The 26,111-nt window shown below is 41.6% G+C and overlaps 1 protein-coding gene across 1 annotated transcript in view; it reads left to right on the plus strand.

The window, feature by feature from the left end:
• The window catches only part of GTF2F2 (general transcription factor IIF subunit 2), a 115,398-nt gene that overhangs the window by 61,058 nt on the left and 28,229 nt on the right, over positions 1 to 26,111 (plus strand). The window contains exon 5 of the mRNA XM_084767111.1: positions 2,719 to 2,800. Within this exon, the coding sequence (XP_084623237.1) occupies positions 2,719 to 2,800 (82 nt within the window). The remainder of the gene's footprint in view (positions 1 to 2,718; positions 2,801 to 26,111) is intronic.

Consider the following 26,111-nt stretch of genomic DNA (forward strand, 5'->3'; position numbering starts at 1 on the left):
CCAGCACTCTGGAGGCAGAGAGAAGCGGATCACTGTGAGTTCGAGACCAGCCTGGTCTACAAAACAAGTCCAGGACAGCTAAGGCAACACAGAAAAACCCTGTCTTGGGACAAAAAAAGAAAAAGAAAAGAAAAGAAAGAAAGAAACAAACAAACAAACTCCTTTACAAAAGACATGTGACCATGAGGGTGGGGTCTATATCTAAAAGGCTTAGAACAAAACAAAAGGCAATGTAAATATTGAATTTTGAGTTTTTTTGGTAAATTCACTGATTTGTTTGGGGTATGTTACGTGTTGTTTTGATACATGTATGTATCGTGGAATGGCAAAATCATTCTTCATCTATACATTCTGAGACTATATGGTACAGAACAAACATTGAGAATGGCTGCTCTCCCCTCTTCATTTCCTGACCACAGGAGGCACACTTCCTTTAGCTCTGCTCTTGCTCATCTGCTGACGGCCTCTCACACAATAGGCGCTTGATAAGTACACAGTAAGTGTACAAGAGTAAAAAGGGTTATTTTTCAAATATTCACATTCTTTCAAATTGGTCCAAAAGGTAGTTAGTCCCAAGTAAAGATTTCTATATCACTGTGTACAGTTTGTGATTATCAGCAATGGTGTGAATGCTTTAAACTAGAACTTCATGTTTTATACCTTTCCCTTGAACTATAAGCACTGGGCTGAAGAAAAGATGCATGGTTCAGTGGGGAAAATGCAAGAACGTGTCCCCACAAGGCTTTAAGAAGTGTTAGTTTAAGCAAAGAGCAAGCAAGTCATGTTTAGGGGGCCATGCCCAAAGTACATTGGCCTTTTACATTTAAGAGAGGAAATAAGGGAAGCAAACAGAGCTAACTAACACCAGCCAGTTCTTAGGGAAAATGTGTTGCTAATAATTAAAACGTTCTCTTTAACTTGAGTAGCATTTGAAAGCAAGTTTAGATTTGAAAAGATGATACAGTAAACAGATAAGTATGGTGTGGAGGAGTGGAGGCTACTGCTCTGTGTGAGGAGCCTTGACTGAAGAATAGAAAGTAGTAGTCAAGTTGAAGTGAGCAGGGGCCTTGGACTTGCTTTCCACCCTTGCAGGTGTCCTATGTGGAGAAAAGTGAAGGCAGAGCCCTTTAAGAATTAAACCCGGGGTGTCCTCTTGCACTGGGTACTACTAAATAGGTGGGGAACATTAACATATGGTATGGTAGGTAGCCATTTTAGCACTCAGCTTGGATTTGTGATTGAATTACTATCAGGGATGCTATCCTAGACTTACTTTGTTTTAGAAAAGATTCAATTTCCTGTCTGGCATTGGGCTTTTCCTCATTTACTTAGGATGTATGATCTGTCAGAATTTCTGAGACTTAGCTGTTATTGTGAGACTGAAGCATGTTCTTGTTTAAGGTTTTCGGTTTCATCAGAGACAGACTGGGACATAAGATTTGGGTTTGCTTTGAGAAAATTCAAAGTCCAGTCTTACTGTCTTCACTCATAGCAGGGACTTGTTTTTGGCTTGTGTCATATTTCTTTCCTGGCACAGTGTAGTGGGAAGTGGGCGTGGGTCCTGCCATTGTGTTTTCCAGGTCCTTCTTTCCAGGTGCCTCTGCTCTAGAGGTTTTGTATTGAGGTACTCTGAGAATATTTAATTCAGATGCTGTGTTTCATAATTAGTATTTAGGAACACAGGATGTAACTCCTTGAATTTTGGAGACAAAATCTAGGAAGGTCACTAGAGGATTTTCTAGTGAGTTACGCAGCTGTGGTTCCATATGAGTCTGCATTTTATTTGGTGTGTCACTGTTCGTATAGCAAGTGTGTGCTGCTTGATGATGATGCTGTATCGTAATCATCTTTGATTCTGCAGTGTTCACCTGGTGCCTTTGCATAGTAGTCATTTACAGTGAGTGGAATGAATGAAGTAAGTCACCCTGAAGAGATGAATCAAGTGCATTCCTGGTTAGATTTTCTTAGTCTCTTCTCAGAGTGCAGGTGAATTCTTACGGAAATGTGACCAGTAGCTGTTTCTAAGCAATCTTATGTTTTCAGGTTGTCAGAAAGCTGCTGGCTGTGAGAGGCACTCATGAGCCTCATATTCATAGTAGGCTCGCTGTTTGCTTAAGTCTTGCTATGTAGCCCAGGCTGGCCCAAATGTGTGAGCTTCCTTATCTTCCTCCCCAGTGCTAGGACTTCTGACACGTGTCATCCTCAGCTTGCAGATTCACGTTGACACACTCAGATTCATCATTTGTGATTCAGAGTACTCAGAGCAACCTAGATAATGACTGCCCAGTTTCATGGCTCCTAGTCAGCCATTTTTCCCACAGGGTGTTCTAGAACCTCATTTGTGTATGTGTGTGTGCGCGCGCCTTTGATTTGGCACTTTAGACTTTCTGTATTTCCAGAAGTTTCTTGTGTTACAGTTGGATTCCACCACTTTTTTATTATATTGAAATCCCTTTTAGATCTCTTTAGTCTTGCATGTGTAAGAGCTATTGTTGGCAAGGGGCATTGCGGCTCAAGGAACAATCTAGAAAGGCCCCAGTTTGCAGCTCGCTAAGAATGAGGCTCCTCTACTTAGATAAGTGATGTTGCTGTCAGCTTACTTCTGGTCTTTTTGTTTCCTTGAACTCTATGCATTATGTTTTAGTTTTGTATCAAAATGCCATCTTGGAAATGACGAATGTTATCTCTGAATGTATTTTTTTTCCCTTTCCATTCAAGATAAACTGTCGTTGGAAGGAATAGTGGTACAGAGAGCAGAATGCCGACCTGCTGCCAGTGAAAACTACATGAGATTAAAGAGGTTGGTGTTTTGTGACTTTAAACTGATAGTTGATGTTTTTCATGGGACTTACGTCACCTGTAGATTCCTTATTGGCTGCGTACAAGCCACAGTTTCTGTCTTAACTGTTTGCTTCCAACACTTTGGTTTCAAACCCAAGTGCTCAGCATAATGGCACTCACTTTTAATCCTACCAGTTCTCTGAGTGAGGCCAACCTTGCCTACATAGTGAGTTCCAGGCCGTCCAGGACTACACGGTGAGACCTGTCTCAAAACAAAACAGAAGCAAACAGTAAGAGTGACTTCGTTAGAGGACGTTCAGAACCAGCTGCTGGATTTACTTAACCTGCTGTATTGCATTCTGAAATCAGAGTAGATAGGCTGTTTCCCTAGCTGTACTTATGTGAGCTGTGTGCGTGCACTCCTGCTTCTGTGTGCACATTTGTTTATATGAGTATGATGTGTAGATCAGAGGTCATCCTTGAATGATGTTCTCAGGTGCCTTCCACCTGTCATTTTTGTTTGTTTGTTTGTTTGTTTGTGGGGTTTAGTTTGGTTTTGGAGTCCTTGTCTTTTGAGAAGGGGCTCTCACTTGGCATGGAGCTTACTGCTTTAAGTGGCCTGGCCGGCCAGCAGTTCAGGGATTTATGTACCTGGCTCCAGCTCCCAAGCACGGGCATAGTATTGCACCCTTGCATGGGCTCTGAAAAGCAAACTCAAGTCTTCATCCTTGGCAGATGCTTTCCAACGAAGCCACCTTCCCCACCATAAATCTTGATTCTCTGATGACACGTTTCAGAGGCCTTTGTACTATTTTATTTTCAAAGGCTGTAATTTTCCTATACTGAATATGTATCAAACTACTGTCTGAAGAAGCAAGTATGGTTGCCAGAGTATCATCTTGTTCTTTGTCTATTGAGGATTCTATAAAATTGTGTATTTTTAATGAGATTTCTGCTTCAGCCCTTCACCAACGTTTATATGTTATTAACATTTGGAATCTGCTTAAAGACAATGATTTGAATCAGCATTTTTTTAAATCCTGAAAGAATTTTATAACAGTCTCATGACTGATATCTGATAGATTTTAGCACCACAAGATTAGAATCACCCATCCATCCATCCATCCCTCTACTCATCCATTCATTCTGTACTATCTGCCAAGTGCATTTTAGGCACTAGAGAAACAGTTGAGCATGGGATAGACACTGTTGCTAAGCAACTTCCCCTATGGGCTGGTTGTAGCCATGCAGGGCTGCTCCTGGAAAAAGGGCTGCTTAGGCTTCCTGGCTTCCCAGCATTCTTACCTGGGAGACAGGTAGCTGAACTCTATATCTCTAAGGTCACATTATATTGTAAATTTCCCCTCTTTTCTTGTGTTAGATACTGTTTCCTGCAAGTGGCACAAAAAGGCTAGCTGTGGTTTTGTTCATTTGTCTAAGCTTTCCCCTAACTTAAATGCCTCCCTGGGGCACGTAAAAGAATGACAGTCAAAATGAAAATTAGTTTTGTAAAACTGTCAAAAGAATTTCATTCTTTGTTTGCAGCCTATAAAATTTATGCTATAATACAAGCCTTTTTAAAAATGATCTTCAAATAACAGCAAATGTTTTTTTTAAAAAGTACAAATTTGGGCTACTTTTCAGTCTCTTTTTGTTGTTTTGATTTTCCTTAAAAGACTTATGTGAGGATGAGAGCAGGCAGGCCACCTGCTGTGTTTGCAGAATGTCTACCTTCTACCAAAATGAAAATGAGAATTACATAGCTTTAAATATATGCTATATGGCCAAGAATTCATATTTTAGTCTTTAAGAGACTGAAGCAAAAAAAAAAACAAAACAAAACAAAACAAAAAACCGAAGTGATTCAGGAAGTGCTGATCATGTGTTTCATAGAGTAGATGACATCAGTCTTGAAGGCAGAGATTATTCTGACTTAAGTAGAAAAAGATGAGGGTGGGAAGAGCCTTCAGAATAGATGGGCTGTCGGACAGCCAAGGCTACACAGAGAAACCCTGTCTCGAAAAACAAAACAAAAACAAAAACAAAAACAGAATAGATGGGCTGTCATAAAGACATAAGGAGAACTGTAAGATTTATAAGCCTAATTGTGAAAGATGACAGGCGCCACTTCCATTATGAACTCTATGAACATGCATACATTACATATTATTTGTGTCTGCTTGAATATTCACTGCATTTCCAGTATGTCAGAAACAACTCCAGATCTTGCCCTCAGCACCCAGTCCCAGCAGTCTGTCAGCCCAGGTAACCCACACCCACCTCCTTGGCCCAAGAACCTTTCAACCCATAGCCAATATGTCAGGAAATCTTGCAGATTGTACCTCAAAATCCTTGTTTCTGTAGTCCGACCTTGCCTAAAACAAGCCACAGAAGCGGCCATGCACTTTTTATCTGAGTCCTGCTTCCCACCCTAGTCTCCTCAGCACAGTAGCTAGCAAAGTAGTAGATCCTTTAAACTCTGGTTAGGCCATTCGTTTCCTTCCAGCGTTTCCAGTATTTCCTGTCTTGCTCAGAATAAAATTCAAGTCTTTGTAATGGTCTATGGAGGCCTCCACCATTACCCTATACCCTATGTGCCTTTTCTGCATCCTTGTCTCTTCTCTCCCTCCCTACTCATCCTGCACCAACTACCCCAATCTCCCAGTCTCACAGCTAGAGTCTGAGAACTCCAGCCTTGCTCTCATCCTGGGCCCTCTGGGCTGGTTGTGGCTTTCAGCCTGCACCAGCCTTTTCTTTATTCAAGTGTCTTCTCAAATACACCTTTTCATTAAGGCCCACCGTGACCATCCTCCTCACTCTCTACTCTTACTTTCTTCACTGCATGTACCCCTCCTAAACTGAGCCATTTATGTAGCTTTGCTTCCAGCTTCTCCACCTGCACTTAAAGCTCTAATAAGAACAGAGGTTTTACTACTTTTGGCTTTAGTCTTGGTGTGTATCGGCTTAGTTCTTTCATGATGCACAATAAGCAGCCAGTAAATACTGATAAGTGAAAGAATGAGGAAAAGCAGGCTTGAAAGTTAAGAATATCACATGCCATTTAGGGAGGTACTGAATAATTTTTTTACTGGGTAGAATATGAAGAGATTTGTGTCATAACTGGATCATTCTGAGCATAGGCTACAGATTTGAAATAGGGAAGGAATCAAGAGGCTCAAGAGATAGCTCAGACATAGAGCACCTGAAAACCTCAGGAGCTGCTTCAGAAGGGGGATGAGAAGCTGTGTTTGGGGGATGTTCTGAGGAAGAGTCTGGATCCCGTGAACTCAGACTTGTGTGGTTATTAGATGACAGATCTCTCTAGCTGCAGCATGGGCCTTGTGGCCTGTGTGTGTGTTGCACTGTGACTATCAATTTAGCTCTATTCTGTCCTGTATATCACACAGGAAGGGTTATACTGATGAGAGAGGAAGGCCTGGAGGGTTTTTGTAATTTCCATGTCCATCTTAATGTAAATCTTAGTTGACAGTTTACCAAAAAGACTTAAAACAGGAAGTACTTAGAGTTGCAGGGCCATCCCAGTGATTAAACTATCAAAGTAGCAAAGGCGTATAAGTGGTAGGATGTGCCTCTTACACTTTGCTTATACTTACTTAGTGTTGGGTGCATGCTTTGACCGCTGAGGCAAAGCTCAGTATGTTCTTAAATCAGAGGGTGCAGTTCTTGCTCCAGAGAGCTTACAGCCTTTGAACCTGAAAACACACACATGCACTGCTATTAACATTGTAGCAGTGAGAGTAGAAGTGTGCTAGTGCCATTGAATGCAGAACAGAAAGGCAGAATTCTAGATGGAGGTGACATTATAGCAGAGTGTTGGGAGCTAACTCGGCAAGAGGACTATCCCACACCTCAGCGTTACACATGTGATTGATTTCTTCAGGCACTCTTATGAGTGCCATCTCCTTAGTGACATTCACATGTCTTGATAATCTGGTTCTTGTCTCACTTTCTGGCTTCATTTTCAGCTGCTCCTCTTTATATGCACATGGTTAGATCACACTTGAAGGCGACATTCCAGATATGCCTGCAGCTTTCCCCCTGTGTGCCTTTGTTCTCCATGCTGCACTATTCCACCTGCAGTGGCTTTGCCTTCCGCACCTTCAGCAAAGTCACTTCACAGTTCCGTTCCTCACCTGGCTAGGGATCTGCTGTTCTTACGGCTGTTGCCACATATCGATTCCTTAGTGGTGTGTGTGTCATGCTTTGTTTTCTATTGTCCTCAGGACAGTTATCTTTCATAACATTCTGATCACGACAGCAAGGACTGCATTATCTTTCCTTTTCTTCCTCTCTCTATTTTCTTTCCTATTTTTGTATTCTTGGTTTGTTTAATGGTAAATTATGACTAACAAATAGCCAAATGTATGTTGGAGTGAAGTAGATTAAAGTGGAAAAGAACTGTTGCCAAATGACATGCAGAAACATGGGACGCATTGACACCCAGTTTCTGTATTTCTTTTACTCAGTGGTAAATCCTGGACCTTTTCAGTTTTATACATTTGTATGTATACGTGTGTGCAAACATATATACACACATGTCCTTGTTTTTTAATTAACTAATTAAAGACAGAATTTATAAAGACAGTGTTAGAACACTTAGCATATGAGACCTTGTGTTCACTCCCTAGCCCTACAGTGTGCACACACATACACACACAGTAGAAAGTGACTAGTTTTCTGTAAGAAGACACCTGCGCCCCCACCCCCACCCCCACTCACATACCGGTGGTCTTTTGAGGCAGGATGTTGCTGTGTTTCTCAGGCCATCTTGGTTCTTTTACCTCCACCAGTGATGGGATTACAGGTATGTGTCAACACTATGGCTAGTGACTAGGCCTTTTTATAAAGACTTTACTAGGCCTTTTTATCAGAGCCCTTTCTTTCCTTGATGTAAGTCAGTAGTTTTACAATTTAATCAGTGAGTTTTTACGGTATTATATTTTAGTAAATGGCAGTTGAGCTACATGCTCTTTTACTAACTTAAGTGGCTATATTACAAATTGTAATGTTATAAATAATGTATTTATAAACAGTGTTCTTTAAGAATAATCAGTTGTATTTTAGGAGAATTTGATTTTAGTAATCAATTCTTATTATAGCTCTCTGTTATTGAATTTTGGATGATAAATTGTTCAGTTAGGAAAATTATATATTCATTAAGTGTAAGTTTGTAAGATCCTGTCATTTATTTAGATAAAGATAGAAGTTGAACATGGCACTAGTATTATAGTAAACCTCAGGAATATTGAAACCCTTTAACAAATGAAAGTCAGGCCAACAGAGAAAGGGTTCTGCTGCCCTTCCTTTCCTTTCATTGCAGCCCGACATGTTATGGTAGACTCGTGCATGAGTCCAGACTAGGCAGTGTAGAAAACAAACAGCAGACCTGTTAGTAAACCATTGGTTGCTGCTCTCAAAGTCTTAGACTCAGCTTGACAGAGGCTAGGGGGAGCCACGGTGTTTTCAGTGCTCTCCTTGTGGTGTTAATTTGGGTTGACCTCCATTTCTTTCGAAGAGACTTATTTTGAGTTGGTAAGTATATTTAACATCATTTCATAGTGATGCATTACTTAACGTTGACTTAATTTTGCTTCGTGGGGTGTAATTTTTATTTTTACCTGTTGAATTCCTCCGTCATCTTTGATCCAGTTAAAGAATTTGATCAGCATATTTGTAGTTCCTGTTTCACCTTGTTAGCTGCAGGTGATACCTGCCGTCCTAATGTGTATTCTTACAGGAAACTCATTGTAGGGCCTTTTACATGCTTATGTCACCAACTCATCTAAAAGTACTTGCCCCAAAAGTTTTTGCTTCAGAGGCTGACAAGATGTCTCAGCGAGTATAGGTACTGGCTGTAGACCCTGAGCTCAGTTCCCAAGAATCACATGGTCAAAGAAGAGAACAGACTTTTTAAAGTTTATTTATAATTCTGTGGATGTTTGAGGGTTTTCTTCAAAAAACCTAGAAAATCTTTCTATGGGGGAACCTGTGAAGGATGGAGAAGAAAAGAAATCTAAGCCTCTTCGTGTATTAAGACCCTAGATGGGAAAGTAAGTCGTGCTTTGCAGTGATTCTTGGGAGAGGTTTCCATGCTGTGCCCGCCCACATTCCTCTTAGTGCATATAAGATCCATCTTGCTGTAAAATAAATGTTAATATTTTATGTGTTACATTCTTTGGATTTTTTTTTTTACTAGAATGCTGATCATACATACTTACGTACAAGGTAGTTTAAAATAAGTTTGCCATATAATTTCTTATTCAAAACAATCCATGTATATGGATTAAAATGTATATCGTATGTGTGTGTGCAGTTGTCTCCATGTGTGGCACAGCACATGTGTGAAGGTCAGAACAGTGTGCAGTAGTCAGTTCTCTCCTACACTTGGTCTCAGGAATTGAACTCAGGTCATCAGGTTTCTTAGTAGGCATTCACTACAGAGTAATATCCTTGTCTCTCAAAACAAGATACCTTGGCTGTTTAGTTGTCTAGTGGCTAAGAGGACTTGCTGCTTGCAGAGGACCCAGGTTCCAGGCGCCCACATCAATCAGGTGGCTGAAACCGTATGCTACTCCACTTCTAGAGGATTTGATATTCTCCTTTGGCCTACAGAAGTGCCTACATGTATATACACTCAGGTATACACTTAAATAAAATAAACCTTAAGCTATTGATATACTTCTGATTTGATTTATGATAGCTTGTTTGTTTAGATTCCTTGAAGATGGGTCTCACATAGCCCAAGCTTTCCTTAAACTCCTGAGCTTCCTGTCTTTCTCCTAAATGCTAACAGTATAGGCATATTCTGCACGTCTAGGCTTATGTGGACTGGAGATTGAACTTAGACCTAGGCAAGAATTTTATCCACTGAGCAACTTCCAGGTCCCCTTTGCTTTTTGAAACAGTCTTGCTCTGTAGCCCAGCCTAGCCTCAAATAAGTATATTGACTGGCATAACAAATACAGAGTTATGGAGGACATCTGCATTGGCTCCAATTGCAGGCTCAGAGTATCATTAGCATGCCAGCTTCAGTTCTAATCTCATCTCAAAAGCCTTCCTCCAGGGAGAACTTTGGATCTGTCCTCACACTGTCTTTTCTTCCATAGTAAGATTGCTGCCAGTGTTCCTGCCTCTTTGTTCTTATAGGGCGCCTGGAGTTGAAATGATGTGTTTTATGTATAGCCGTGCATGTGTGGTGTCATGTGGCTGTGGAGGCTTAAAGTTGGCGCCCAGTGCATCCAAGAATCTTTACTTTATGTAAAGTAAATGAGACACAGGGTTTCATAGTAAACCCACAGCTCAATTGTTTAGCTCTGGGAATTCCTGTCTCAGCCTTCTGAGTGCTGCTGGAATCACAGGGAGTTATCACAGCTGCCTGGCATTTACTTGGGTTCTAGGGATCCAAACTCTGGTCCTCATGTTTACCCAGTAAATATTTTATCCACTGATTCATTTTCCTAGCCCTCTAAATGATATTATCTTTAGTTGGCTTTGAAACAAACTCATTTCCTTCAGTGGGCCAACTTAAATCCTGAGTTTGTCTTAACCAGTCAGTGACTGTGTCAAGGAAAGTGGGATTGCATGGAGTCCTTGGAGCCCACCTGTAGTGTAGGCTGTAAGCTCAGTCCTGTCCAAAGTGGGCATCAGCTGCAGCTGCTCTAGGGAAGAATGGAGTGGATGCTAAGGAGGTGGTCTGGTCAGAAGATCCAAGCTATGCCTGTGCACCTAAATGATAGGGAGCTGTTACTCTACTCTTGATTACTTCCCTTGAGGAAGGACCATTTATTCTAAATGTGATCAAGACTTTCATTAAAAAACAATTCTGGGGCTGGAGAAATAGTTTAGTGGTTAAGAACACTGGCTGCTCTTCCAGAGGTGCCAGGTTTGACTCCCAGCACCCACATGGTGGCTCACAGCCATCTCTAATTCCAGTCCCATGGAACCCAACACCCTCTTTTGGTCTCTGTGGGCACCGTATATGCACATGAAGCATATACATGCATACAGGCAAGAATGTTAAGAGGTCAAGCTCTAGAGTCAGACTGCATGGCCAGAGACCAGCTCTCCACCTACTGATCTCAGCACTGCACATGTCCTCTTTCCTTGTTTTTTTCATCTATAAAACGGGACAATGGCATTTTTCTCAGTGTGAATACTCAACAATTGCAAATGTTCCCTGTTAATCTTAACCATGCAAGAATGGCAGTCCTGGCTCTGAAAGTGTCCCTGACTCTGTCCAGTTTGTCTCATGATAGAGGATGCAGAGGGATGCTTTTTAAGCACTACCTTTTACATTTGTTTTATATGTATGGGTGTTTTCATGCATAAATATGTGTTCACTACATACATGTGTGCCTGGTGCCCATAAAGACCAGAAGAGGGCATCAGATCCCCTGGAATTTGGAGTTACAGAGGGTTGTGAACAACCATGTGGCTGCTGGGAATTGAACCCAGGTGTTTTGAAAAAGCAGACAGTGCTCTTAGCCACTGAGCTATCTCCCCAGCCCCAGCTTTCTAAATATTAAGTACACTAACGTGATCAAGTAGATAAGAGAGGAACTCTGAGGATTCAAAAGAGAGATTCTGCAGGGACAGAACTGCCTGGCTATTAGGCAGGGAGCTGAGTTAACTGTCATCTCATCGTCCTGCTCTCCCGGGACCACCTTGATGCTGTTACTGCTAGCTACATATGGGTGGGTAGCAGACAGCATGGATTTCCTGCAGTCCTGCTGATTGGTGCTTACGACCTCTCCTGAAAGGCTAAAGAAGCCTTAAGGTTTTTGCTGAGTCATGTTTGGAAATGGTCTTTGCATTCTCCAAGCAGTGATAAAGTGCCCGAATATGTAACTTTTTAATGTTGAGCTGTAAATCTCTATGATTAAATTTTTTTGAGGCTAGGAATTTGTGTTCTTCTGAAGCACCAACACTGTTCCTTCTTCCGGAAGACTGCCTCTGTTCCTGCATGCTCTTTCTCTAACTGCTGCGTTTTAACTGTCTGTGTGCAAGTGGAGAATGGTCAGCTTTTTAATTGTATTTTTTTATTTTTGAGATTATAATATAATTATAAAATATAATATAATTATAAAATAATTACATCATTTAGCCTGTTTAAAACACCAGAGCAGCCTGGTATAGGGGCACTCACTTTTAATCCAAGCATGAATAGCAGAGACAGGCTGATCTCTATGAGGTCCAGGACAGCCTGTCCGCATGGTCAGTTCCGGGCCAGCCAAGGCTACAGAGAAACCCTGCCTCATCTACCCCACCCCCCAGAAAAGACTAAAACAGATCCTCTCATGGCATGCTATTTAGGGCAAGGAAAACACCTTAGAGAGCCTTGGGCGGCAACTGCCCCTTCACACCTCAGAGAGCACACCATGGTGGTGTCCACCGACACACTACTGCACACTGCCCGAGGAGGTTTGCTTCTGCCCGGGAGGTGATGATTTCCAGGTGGGTGTAGATGCTATTGAAAAAATTTACTTAAAGTGAAGTCACACACACACACAACAGACCTGACCATCCCTGGTCTTTCAAGCTCCCATGCTCAGTTTGTTGTTGTTGTTATCGTCATCGCCCTCCTCCTCCTCCTCCTCTTCTTCTTCTTCTTTTCTTCTTCTTTGCTCTTAACCGCTGAGCCATCTCTCCAGGCCCCCAGCTTGTTCTTGTTCCTCTACTGGTACCAAATGTGACTCCTCTTTCTCTGGAAGCCAAATGGGTGGGATTTTATTGTTCTTTAATGTGAGAGTATGGGTTTTTTAAGTGCCTCTGTGTTTTGGCCCCTTCTTGCTGCCATTCTGGCTCAAGGGTGCGCTGGGTCAAGGCCAGTCACTTTCTGTCCCAAGTGCATCATGTGCTTTCTTGACTTACTCTCCGAGGTCTTGATTTGTTTTCTGCTTACCAGTCTTCATTCCTTTACATGCAGTACAGATGTCAAAGCTCCTTGACGGCTGCCCCACAGAGGAAACACTACCTCCCCAATTCTTGCTGCCTGTCTCCTAAGAAGCTGTTAACCACACTTTGCTTTTCATTTTACTTCTGTTACTGCTGTCTCTCTCTTAGATTGTGAGCTCCGTGAGTTCAGGGACTGTATCTCATTCATCCAGTGAACACTAGCAACGGTCAATATTTGAAAATGAAAGGCTTAGAGTTCTACATTGACCGACAAATAGACAGAATGATACGTTTTTATCTGCATTTATGGGTGAAAGTGTTGGGTCCTGAGCAGCAGTATTGGCATGTGGTGATGGTTTCCCAGAGCCTCACAGCTTTGCAGACTGGAAATAGCTCAGTATAAGTCTGTCTTTGTTCACTCACACCTGAGGCAAAACTGCATAGAATGGTATCCTTATTTTCTGGCCATCTCCTTTTTCACCTTCCTTCTTAGCAATGTCTATATTTAGACATTGATTTTTTTTTTTTTTAAATCTCATTCTGATCTTTTTATTCTGTCAATTCTGAATACATCCAGTCAAGCGGAGCACTTGATTTCTAACCCTCCTGTTAGTGAGTGTGAAATCCCTGCTTAAGATATTTGAGTGGGCAGTTTCACATGGAAGCAAGAGAAGTCACTGGAGTTAGGCCATTTTTAGTTTGGCCCTGGACAAACTGAATTGGTTTTAGTTTGCGGGAAGGTTTGTCACCAGGACAACCATCTCTGTCTCTGGGCCCATGAGCAGTGCTGGCCCTGATACATTTGTTGCAAATCTGTCTCTAAAACCTTCAGCCTGACTGTTGATGGTGGCAAGGACCACGTTCCCTTGGGTGGAACCAAGAACGTTTCTGACTAGTCCATCTGGAGACTTTACAAACCAGAGTAAGGAACTTAACCCTTAAATGTCTTTATTTTTATGTTTAAAAAAAAACCGTGTTAATTTACAGGTGTAGTTAAAGAAGACCTTATTATGATAAGCTAGGAAATAGTCACAGTAATTAGTGTGAGTCATTGCTGTCTTGGATGTAAATGTGGCTTCTGTGCACTGTCCACTGCAAAATGGACAAAGTTGGGAGGAGCTGCCCTCCCCAGAGCTCCAGACCTAAGTGTGTGTCCTGCTTTCTATATGGATTGCATAAAGTCTAGTGTGCTTTCCCTGATCCTCACAGGCACTAGGGCTTTCATCCTTTTGACTATGGTTTCTTGAAGCCTTTTAGACTAAGAAAAGATGTCATATGCTCCTTCGTTACTGAGTGAGGCTCCTATTCATTTCGTTGCATCATTAAGCTACTCAGTGCCTGGGACCACCTCATGCTGTCAGTCATGTCTATAACTTACTGGTGGGATGGCCGTAATTTATATACTCTGAGATGATCAGAACTCAGTCTTTGCACTTTGTTATCCCCAACATTCAAGCTGTGGTTCTTAAACATCATTGTCTGCATGTTGCTGGAGACTCGAATGTAGTTATCATGAGGTACTGTGAAAAAAATGTTAAGGCAATCAATAAGTTACGCGTATAGAGAAAAAGATTGTTTTTAAAAAAAAATGACTGGTTAGTGAAATGACTTTCTTGGAGAAGGTCAGCCTGCATGGCACATCACTCTTTTTTGTTGTTGTTGTTGTTGTTGTTGTTGGTGGTGGTGGTGGTGGTGGTGGTGGTGGTGGTGGTGGTGGTGGTTTTTCGAGACAGGGTTTCTCTGTGTAACAGCCCTGACTGTCCTGGACTCGCTTTGTAAACCAGGCTGGCCTCGAATTTAAATGGATTTTCTTAGCCTCAAAGCTGGAATTTGAACCAATATCAGGTGGAATCCAGGACACTGTTGACAGGTTACCTCTTTCAGGCCTACTGGTTTCAAAATAATGTCTAGTAGGTTAGAAAAAAAGAAGGAAGCTTGCTCTTCTCTTGCATAGTTCTTGCTCTAAAGTCCCCAGAACTTAAACCAGTGTTATTAGTACCATGATTCTGTCAGATTAACAAGTAAATATAGTAATATAAGATATATTATTTCCATTTGGAATTTTTACCTAGTTTCTGATCTTGCAACTTCAACTGAAGTTTAATATCAAATTAAATTAGAGCTACATATGTTGACAGGAGAAGAGTAAAAGAGCAAATCATTTTATCTATGTGATTGTTCTACTTTTATTAGTATCTGTAAACTCAGGAATGCTTCAGTAACTTTGAAATAGTAGTTCTGTCATTTTAAGATGTCATTGATGCATTTCTACTAAAGATAGTCAATAGAAACATGTCTGGCAGCTAATAGATAATAAAGTATTTGCTGAATAAATGAAGGAATAAAAGTTGTGTTGCTCGGGCTTAACGCAGTCTCAGGCTTCCCAGAGCTTTGGTTACTTCGAGTCCGAGTCGTTGCTTTTTCTGCTATTGCAGGTCACACTGACGTACGTGCTTCTCTGACTCCCCGTGGTTCAGGGCTCCCAAGCATCATTTATTACTCATTGGCCGACAGGTATCTGCTCAGTATCTTAGCATTAAAAAATAGCTAGAGACACTGCTTTTGGAAAATAGATTAAACTGGTGTAGGACGTTGGCATAGGCAGTGGAAAATTGTAGAGTTCATAAATCCACCAATACAGTGGGGGAGCTGGGGAGTCCAGGCAGGAGCAGCACACTGCAGTAGGTAGTAAATTATAGAGTTCATAAATCTACTGATACAGTTGGGGGCGGAGTCCAGGCAGGAGCAGCACAGTGCAGTGGTAAGGCAGTAGGAATGTGACTTACTCACTGTCCTGAGCAGATGAAGGAACACAGGGTTAGCCTCTGAGTACAGCTGGCTGTAGAGTGTATCAGTGCCAGGCTGAAGGCTAGACTCCATCTCATGGTTCATGTGTCCTTCACTGTACAGGAATTTCCTAGGTCTCCTCCAGGCTTTGTCCTTGACATACTTGCCTCGTTCAGTTACTAACTTGGGTCTTTTAAAATATATATTTGTGATGAGTGTTTGCCTGCATTATATATCATATATGTATGTGCACCATGTTTGTGCCTGATACCTGTGGAGACCAGCAAAGAGCATCGGATCTCCTGGAACCAGAGGTGGTTGTGAGCTACCATGGGTGCTGGGAGTTGAAACCAGGTCCTCTGAAAGAGCAACAACTGCTCTTAATCAAAACATTTTCTTTTTTTAATATTATTTTTATTTAATATGTGTGGGTGTTTGCCTGCATCTATATCACATGTGTGCAGTGTCCTTGGAGGCCAGAAGAAGGCATCAGATCCCTGGAACTGTAGTTACAGTTGTGACTTAGCATGTGGGTGCTGAGAATAGGACTCCAAGCCTCTAGAACAGCCAGTGCTCTTAAACAGTGAGCTGTTTCTCTAACCCTTTAAACTTCATTTAGGTGCCTACTTATATTTTAGTTCTTTGCACCCTACCTTTTATGCATTTAAAATACATGTGTGTAGTGTGTACATATGTGCAAGCTCCAACATTTGTGTGTCCTCCTGAGACTAGTCTTCTGAGTTTAATATTCGTACATGTAGCATTCCCCTTGACCACTGGTTCTCAGCCTGTAGGTTATGACCTCCGCAAGGGTCACATAGCAGATATCCTTCATAGCAGATATTTACATTACAATTTGTAACAGTAGCAAATTACAGTTACAGAGTAGCAACAAAATAATTTTATGTTTGGGGGTCACAACAACATGAATAACTGCATTTAAGTGTCATGGCCTTAGAAAGGTTGAGAGCCACAGCCCTTGACAGCCCCACGTTGATGCCTGTCATTTTAGCACACCTAAGCCCACTCTAGAATCCTACTGTAACACTAGCTAAACTACAGTCTACTTCTGAATATAGATTCAGGAACAGCTATGTAATTTATAGGGCTAGTTGTACAGTGGTAATATGTGAGCATTTGTTTATAAATTCACAATCTCAAAACTGGGATAATAGTGTATCAAATCAAGCACTGTGCTGTTGTATATAGAAGCTGATGTCGTACCCTGGAGGAGTGCCATGTTTATAAAGTCTGCCTGTGCTACATGGTGAGTTTGAGGCTAGCCTGCCTTACATATTAGTTTTTAAATTTTGCAAGGTCATATAATCTGGCCTTCAAAACTCTGGTCGATCATGAAGTTTCTACAAGCTCCTCTCATGCATTGGCAGCAGCCCAGGAGACCACCTTGTCTACCAAACAGAACAAGGGCATCTCCAGCTCCTTCTGTATGTGAGCAAGCCTTTTGCCAGGTCTTCAAGTGGCAGGCTCCTTCCTGTCATGCAGTTCTCAGTTCATATAGCCGTCCCTGGCGCCCTTGGGTAAAATAATACAGCCTTCCTCCCAGTGCAGCTTCCTAGTCACTACTGTCTTAGTCACTGTTCTACTGCTGTGAAGAGACATCATGGCCAAGGCAACTCCCTAGTAAAACAAAACAAAACAAAAAAAAATTAATTGGGGACTTTTTTTTACAGTGTAGAGGTTAATCCATTGTCAGCACGGAGGGAAATATGGCATTAAAACAGTAGCTGAGGGCTATATCCTGAGCCACCAGTACAGAGAGAAAAAGAGATGTTGGGGCTGGTGTGGATTTTTGAAAGCTCAAAGCCCACCCTAGTAACAGACTTCCTCTGACAAAGCCACACCTCCCAATCCTTCTCAAATAATGCTACTCCCATATGACTGCGGGGCCATCCTCATTCAGAGCACCATACTTGCCATGATATTACTCGTTTTATTCTTAAACACTTAAAACTACCTGCATTGATTGTAACTAATGCTTTGCACGTGTGCTTGCCTTGTATGAAGTATAACACCTGACTGCATACGGAATACTTGTTATATAAGTAAATATACTTATAATCTTTTTAAAATTATCAGTCTGTCTGTCTGTTTAGTATTATGTGCATATATATATACAGGTGCCCATTGGAGGCCAAAGGAATTCAATTCCTCAGAGCTGGAGTTACGTGTTTGTGAGCTACCTGAGGTGGGTGCTGGCAAGGGAACTCTAGTCCTCTGGAAGAGCAATGGGTGCTCTTAACCACTGACCCTCCACTGCAGCCCTTTAACTGATTTCTCTTAAGACTTTTTGTTGTTGTTGTTGTTGTTGTGTGTTGCGGGGTGTATGGTACATGGGTGCAAGCACTTGTGGAGGGTTAGATCCCCTCAAAGCTGGAGTTGGAGGTGGTTGTGAGCTGCCCATTGTAGAACTCAGACCCTCTAGAAGGGCAGCAAGCTCTGAGCGTGAGCTTTCTCTGCAGCCCTATATAAAAGTTTTCAGTCTTTGCTTTGCTTTTTAAGGTCTCTGCATGTCCCAGCCTGACTTAAACTCCAGATCCTCCTTCCTTGGCCACTTGCTCAGATTACAGGTGTGCACCAGTGTACCACCATGTCTAACTTAATCTTTGATTTGATGATCGAGTTAATAGGGCTTTCTTCATTATTAAACTCTAACAGTTTTACCTTGCCATCTCTCCATCCCCTCCCCTAAAGTTAATTTTTCAATCTCAATAAAAATATTTTATAGTAACATTTGGGAAAATATTACATGATGTATACATGTGCCCTCATGTTGTTTGTTCCCCCAATGGTCCAAATGTTTAAGGTTTCATTTCTCCAGAGTAATATATTTTAATGTAGTAGAAACTTAAGAAGTGCAGCCTAGCAAAAGGTAGGTAGTCTCTTGCCAAGGAAGGTGTGGCCTCAAAGGAGACAGTGGGATGGCAGCTGTTCTCCTCGTTTGTGCATTATAGCCATGAAGTGAGTGATTCTGCCCTCCACTCAGTCATTAGATGATATACAAGCTGAACTTGGGCTGAAACCTCTAGAATTATGACTCAGACCTTTGCTCTTTGTAGTAATGGAAAACTAGCACAGTTTGAAAAGAAAGTAAAGATATTTATACCTGTTAAAACTAAAGTTAGTACTATACAGAGCAGAATTTCTCCCTTAGTCAGTATTTTATGCTGTTAATAATATGGAGCAGAATTCCCTTACTAGTATCAGTATACCATAAAATCATTGGCTTTCACAGCCAAGCTCCACAAGTTTATGGAATGACCCTTTACGTAAACTTCAAACATCTATGTGTAGCAACAGTCAGAGATGTAAAGATGAGTAACACACTGATATAGTGGAGGTTTTTGTTTTAATCCCAAGTGTGGGATATGGGAATGCTTTTAGTGTGGCCACAGCTAATAACAGCAGCTCAGAGAGGGCCATGGTCTTTGCCAGCTGCAGTTGGTTTCATTTTGAGGACTCTGAGAGGATATAAATATCAGAGCCCAGAGAGAGAAGGGGGCTTGGGGAATATGCTCACAGAGAGAAAGACAAGGACCCTTCAAGGGAGCGCTTCAGAGAACACTGGGGATAGGGATGGGGTGGGGTGGGGTGGGAGGGCTTCAGGGAAATGATCAGAGGAAGAAGGCTGCTGGTTGACTGGACACTGGATATCCTGATGACTGAGATTGATAGTGCCCAAAGAACCCAATGACCCTAATCAGCCAGAAGTAGCTAAAGAGAACTCTACCCCTTTACCCTTCTATCCTTCTTTTTCTCCTACCTGGGGGAGGAGAACGGGGAGGGGGGCACTGAGGGGTTGGAAGGGAGGTAGAGGCTTTAGCACCTACGTCACAGGGCATGGTGGTTCATGCCTTTAATCCCACGACTTGGGAGGCAGAGGCAAGCAGATTGCTGTGAGTTCGAGGCCAGCCTAGTGTACAAAGCAAGTCCAGCACAGCCAAGACTACACAGAGAAACCCTGTCTTGGGGGCAGGGGTGGGGGGAGTAGCACCTACACACCCAGCTTTGAGTTGCTCACTGTAGATAATTATTTTGATATTCAGTATTCTATATGATAAAAAAAATACATTTGTGTATTCCATCTACTTCAGCTTAGTATACAGCTAAACCATTATACTTTAAGACTCCAGTTCATAGTCCATAATGATGCAGGTATATAGAGAAAGCGTACACATGTGTGCACACATACACGCCTCAGGAGGATAGCATGAGCAAGAAATACTTTCATTTGTGGGTCTGTTATTTTCTAGTATTGTCTGCTACACACATCAGTTTTGGAGGAGGTGGGTGTGGTACAGACAAATGCTATTGTTCACAGAATTTTCACTTCTTGTTATATAATTATATTGAGTGCCATATGGCGTTTTTCTGTAGCACGTTAATTACTAGTGGTTCTTCTGTTTCTGTTATTAGTGCACTTTGGCTTAACTGCCTTTTACATATAAAACTTTAGATGTTTGTTTTTTTACAAAATGTTATTCTTTGGAGTGAAAAACCATGGAATCCAGCCCATGTGCACTCTAAATAATGAATAAATGGAAGTGCAATTTCCTTAATCAGATACATGTAAAATAACTACTGGTGATCATGTTAAAGAAATCATTGACTTCGTGAATATTTTGTTTTGAAATTTATATTTTGGTTATTCTCTACTATATTTTCCTCCCCAAAATTTTTTAAAAGATTTATTTATTTATTATTTATACAGTATTCTGCCTGCATATGTGCCTGAAGGCCTGACGACGGTACCAGATTTCATTTTGGATGGTTGTAAGCCACCATATGGTTGCTGAGAATTGAACTCAGGACCTTTGGAAGAGCAGACAGTGCTCTTAACCTTTGAGCCATCTCTCCAGCCCCTCCTTCCTAAAATTTTAAAGGAATAAGTTGTTTATATTAGTTGATGTATGTTTTTTATTTAAACTTTGGAAGATTGAAGGTATTTGTGCATTTATGATATACAATCAAGTAAGCTCAAAGAGCTGGCAGGAAAAACACAAATAAGGATAATTTTGATTCTTTTGGGGTTTTTAAGAAAAGGTCTCATTGTAGACCTATTTGGCCTGAAACTTACTCTGTAGCCCATGCTGGCATCAAGTTCATGGCAATTCTCCTGCCAGCTGTTAGTTTTTTAAAGTGTCCAAACAAACCTGTGTAATTCTTAAGTTACTTAATGAGAATAGCTGTAATGGTACTTTCTAAACAGTGTCACATAGCTCACCTGTGCCCACTCCTTATATACTGACTTCACTGAGGAGAACCAAGCTTCGTGCACGTGGGTTTGAATTGTGCTCTGGGTATTTTCAAGTGCAGTCAAGAACAGGATATGGACTTTGCTGAGTATGACAGTAGGCGGGTTCTTTTCTTTGTCCTGTTTTTCTCTTGGAGTAGCTATTTTGTCATGCTGATGGTGTCTGTTGCAGCCCTCTCCTTTTCTGGTTGACAGTTTTTAATTCCTGTGAGCTAGGAATCCAGTGTATAGTAAAGAGGATGGCATAGGCTCTGGTTGAGTGCTCACAGCTGCCATACTTGCCCTTGTGGCATCTGTTTTGGTTGCTGAGATGGTTTCTGAAATTCTTTCTGGTTCTAGTGAATGCACATGCCATTCATAATATCTAATAAGTCACAAAATAAAAGGTTATCTCAGCTTCAGATCCTCCGTAGACTAACTTGGTCGTCTTTGTGAGAATACACTTGTGTTACCTTTCTGAAACTCCACTATATAATAAAGTTTTGCTAATTAAATTCCCTGATATATTTCCAAGTGCTTGCTGGGAAGCTGAACCATGCAAGCAAATGAGCTCTTAATATTAAGCTGCTGATTTCCAGAGTTGATTTTCTGCTGATCATTATCAAGGCCAAAGTAGGCAGCTTCAAAATCGGTTTTTGTTTTGTTTTGTCCTGGGTGCTGGTGCTCCAACCCTGTGTCTCCTTTATGGTATATGCAAATGCTCCACTGTTGCATCACTGCCTTCCCCATAACAGGGTCTTTTCTAGTCAGTCCAGGGCACTTTCTTATCCCTCCGCCTGCATTATGAGCCACCTTCTTTTGCAGGGACTGTCAGTGATTATATGTACAAAGCGTAAGAAAGATAAGCTTTCTCTTTTAGATGCTTTCATAGTACAGGCTTTTCAAGCTTTTGTGTGAGTATGCAAATCAGTTCAGGTCTTCACAGGAAAATGTAGATTCCAGAACTTGTGGCAGAGGCTGGAAGTACACAGAGTAGTTCACAGACAGTCTGAAGAGTTTGATTAAGAGTTACTGACAGATAATGTCTAAAATGTAAAGAACTCGTAACAAGGAGGTATGCTTTAAATAATATGCAGACAGGAATAAAACATTATTCTGTGTAACCCAAATTTCATTTGTAAGCTAAACTATAGTCATATGCTACAGTTTTGGGTTTTTGTTTTGTTTTGTTTTGTTTGTTTCCAACAGGAGACCATATCTGCAATGGTCATCCCTTAAAAGACAGGTATTAGACACTGAACATATTAGTGAAGTGTGACCCCATAACATGGTGGATCGTTAACATTTATGCTCACTTTCTAAGTAGCTGAGGACACTGGGTCCTCCAGTGGCTACTGCTACAGTAGAGAGGTGAGTAAAGTAGAGCAAGTAGGACATTGGGGCTCAATGGAACGCTTCCCTGAGGAGATGTGACCCAAGAAGGCATTGCCATGAAAGAGGAACACAAAGGACTAACAAAAGTTACCCAAGTGGACATCCTTACAAGCTCCCAAGGGTTTCCTTGGGGTGCTAATCTGCCTTGCCTTCCCTTCTGTGTTATATCAGTGCCTTTTTTGTTTGGTTTTTTGTGTTGTTTGTTTGTTTGTTTGTTCCTTTTTTGGTTTTTCAAGACAGGGTTTCTCTGTATAGCCTTGGCTATCCTGGACTCGTTTTGTATACCAGGCTCGCCTCGAACTCACAGTGATCCACCTGCCTCTGTCTCCCAAGCGCTGGGATTAAAGGCATGTGCCACCACCGCCCAGCCAAGGCCTTTTGTTGTTGCCTCCTTACAGTGGTTTCACCTGACAGTGCCCAGGGAATATTAGACCCAGCCCTCTTGAAATTAGTGTCACATGTCTGCTCACTGCACTCACGTCCCATTCTTCCCATAGCTTGCTTTTTTGTGTCTGTTGCTTGTTCTGCTTGTTCTAGCTCATTCTCCCTACTGCTTCCTGCTGGACATGACCTTCATTGGAAAACAAGCCCTTTGCTACAGATCTGCAATTTTAACAGCTGCCTCCCAGTCGCTAAGCTTGGCATTCAGTCCTTCTTCAGTCTCAATTCTATCCTTCTATCTGTCCCTCTGTTCGGCTTTTTCTTTCTTTGCCCTACTTTCTTGTTCTCTTTTTTCTTCCTTCTTTCTCTTTCTCACTTTCTCTTAAAACTTGTGAAATTTCCTCACCGTTCATGGAACTGGCCTCCTTCTCCTGTATCTATTCTCCCTCTCCCTTTTGCCCAGTAAATGCCTACTGAGGACACCCTCCTCTTCCTCCTCCTCCTCCCTCCTTCCTCCTCCTCCTCCCTCCTTCCTCCTCCCTCCTTCCTCCTCCTCCTCTCCTTCTCCTTCTCTTCCTCCTAAAACAAGCCTTTCCTTAGTCCTCCAGGCAAACACTCCACTTTCTATATGGGCTTTGTTCACGTCCTACTGCAGCTCTCCTACATGGTCTCGGCTGGCTCTCTGGACTTGCCTCTGATAAGTTTGTTGAGAGATGGTAGGTATGTAGAGTTAGTTTGGAAATAGGAGCTGTGGTGGTTTTAAAAAAAAATGGCCCCATGGGCTCATAGGGCGTGGCACTACTAGGCCTTGTTGGAGTAGGTGTGGAGGGAGTGTGTCACTGTTTCTTCCTGTTGCCTGCAGCTCAAGATACAGAACTCTCAGCCCCTGCCCAGCACCACGCCTGCCTCCACTCCACCGTGCTTCCCACCATGATGATAATGGACAAAACCTCTGAAACTCTAAGCCAGCCCCAATTAAATGTTTTCATTTGTAAGGGTTGCCACGGTCAATTTCATAGCAATAGAACAGTAACTAAGACAAGTTTTTGTTGGAAGAAAATGTGACTGATAAGAATAAAGCATAAATACCCATTTAAGAGAAGCTGTAGAGAGTATTAGAGAATCCATTGTGGCTCACCGGCTTGTGGACAGTGGGACAGCAGCCCCAGGTGTATGTCGTGCGCAGCGTGGATGGTTGATGACAGCCCTGCTCTGGAAAAGCGAGAGGTGGAGGGCAAGAGGAGAATTTCTCATGGGGGCAATGTGCACCACTCTGGGAAAAGTAGAAATAGGATTTAGAAGGTCCAGTAAGAGAAATTTAGAAGGATAAACTGAAGAACTAAATAAACAAAAGAGGGAGGGAAGGGCAACAGGAAGATACAAGTGAGGGGATAACAAGTGAGATGTAATCTGAATAAATTATTTAAATAAAAAAAAATTTAAAGAACTAAATAAACAAATTTTTATAGGCTGACACACTTACAAAAACAAGAATAACATTACCTTATGTTTGTGACATCAGAAAGCTTTCTTTATTTCCATTCTTCATAGTCCAAGTGGTTTGGGGGGGGGAATCCAACTAAAGCAAGTACTCAGGTGTGTCTGTCTGGTGTGAGGTGCTGTAATTGTTCTTAGCAATGTGTAATTAAGGGAACATCTCACTTTGAACTAGGACTTCGTGTTTGTGGTGTTATCAAAAGATGATAATACAACACTGGGTGAAGTAGAAGCTTTGTGGCTTATAAGGGGTCTGTGAAGAATGGCAATATAAAAATCATAAAGAAAAAGATAAGAAGGCTTGGGTTTTCTTAGTTTGAAGCTTTTATTTGTGATGAATTTCTCCTGGAAGTTGTTGAACAGTAGATAATGAATTTAACTACTTCAAGTTAAGTCCAAATCTAGCATTTGCCTTTAGAAATTGTTTATCGGGTGTTTATCTCCAGCCTTTACTTTCATTCTTTAAAGTTTACTTTCTTCTAATTTAAAAAAAACAAAAAAACCGAAAGTCCCCATTTTGCTTTCTGTGTGCCCCTTGATGAAGAGAGCACCAGAGACCATATGGCTGCAGCTCTAGCCGCGCAGCAGGGCGGGGGGGTGGGGAGGGGGAGCCTTTGCCTCTTTGCAGTCCTATTTGGCAGTCTTGGAGATTTTCCCTGTGTAATATCAGTATCAGTGCTTCAGCAGCTGGTCCTTAATGGAGCTCTCTCCCTTGAAAGCTCGGCTACCTCCTTCTCTCTAATTTTTTCTCCCTGACTTGATTAGGCTTTAGTTAGCACAAAAATCTCTTTTAATTTTTTAAACAGCATACTAAAATTGATATTTTCTTTTAGAAATTCTTTCTGAATCTTAGCCCCCATTAATGGCCATATACTGCTAGATATTTCCCATCTATTCCAGCATTAATATTTTCTTGGAGTCACTAATGAATTAGCCTCTTGCTATATTTGCTTAGTCACCATAGCAACAGTGTCTTGGTTAGTATACACCTGGGTAGCTCCCTGCAGTTTGACATGATGCACAGCCAATAATTCTGACTGCTACTTATAGGCAAATGGAATTTTGTAGATGGTGCATTTTAGTTTACTGACGAGAAGGTGTTTGATCCTACTGCTGTATTGTGTTGGTACCCATCACATAGTCATGGGGCTGTAGGAATTTTAATTTAGAAAAATGATTCAGACTTGTGGTTTGTATATATCTCAGTAGCTGCCTAGAGAAACACTATTTACTTCACTGTAAACACCTTATTTGACCTCTAGACCTAATACATTTAGGAGTCAAAGAAATTGGGGGTTACAAATTGAGACTGCTTAATAACCATAGGTACTTAAAATAATTCAACCTTCAGTGCCCTTGTGGTGTTTTTTGAGACAAAACCTCACTCTATAGCTCTGACAGTCCTCTCACACTACCATGTAATCCAGGCTAGCCTCGAACTCTCAGTCCTCTGCCTGAAGTGTATACCACCACACACAAAAATCCTTCAGGTTTTGTTTTATGTGTATGAGTATTTTTCCTGTGTGTGTGTGTGTGTGTGTGTGTGTGTGTGTGTGTGTGTGGTATTTTTTTAATACAAGTATGTACATGAATTGTAATTCCACATCATAAGCTATCAAATTTTATGTCTTTTGGAGCAAAGATAAATTATAATCAGTTCTACTTAACACTTAAATGAATATTACATACTTTATGTAAGTGGCATTTTAAAAGAATTTATGCCGAGCAGTGGTCACGCACACCTTTAATCCCAGCACTTGGGAGTCAGAGACAGGTGGATCTCTGTGAGTTTAAGGCCAGCCTGGTCTACAAAGTGACTTCAGGACAGCCAGGGCTACACAGAGAAACATTGTCTCTCGGAAAACCAAAAAAGAACCTCCTCTCGTGTGACCTGACCGAGGACACTGCGCTCTTGGCCACAGGCAGGCCCGGTGCTCTGCTGTTCTCCTGCTTCTCTCTACCAGGGGCCTCTCTCTCCTTGTGAACGCCAGCCTCCTTCTACCCCTTTCAAGTATTACATTGAAGTCTTAAGAAAATCCACAGGTTTTTTGGTGAAGCATGTCATTTTAAGAATAACATGAATTGGAATCAAATATATCTGTAG

This window comes from Acomys minous, assembly GCF_964271855.1.
Source record: "Acomys minous genome assembly, chromosome: 18".
NCBI lineage: Eukaryota > Metazoa > Chordata > Mammalia > Rodentia > Muridae > Acomys > Acomys minous.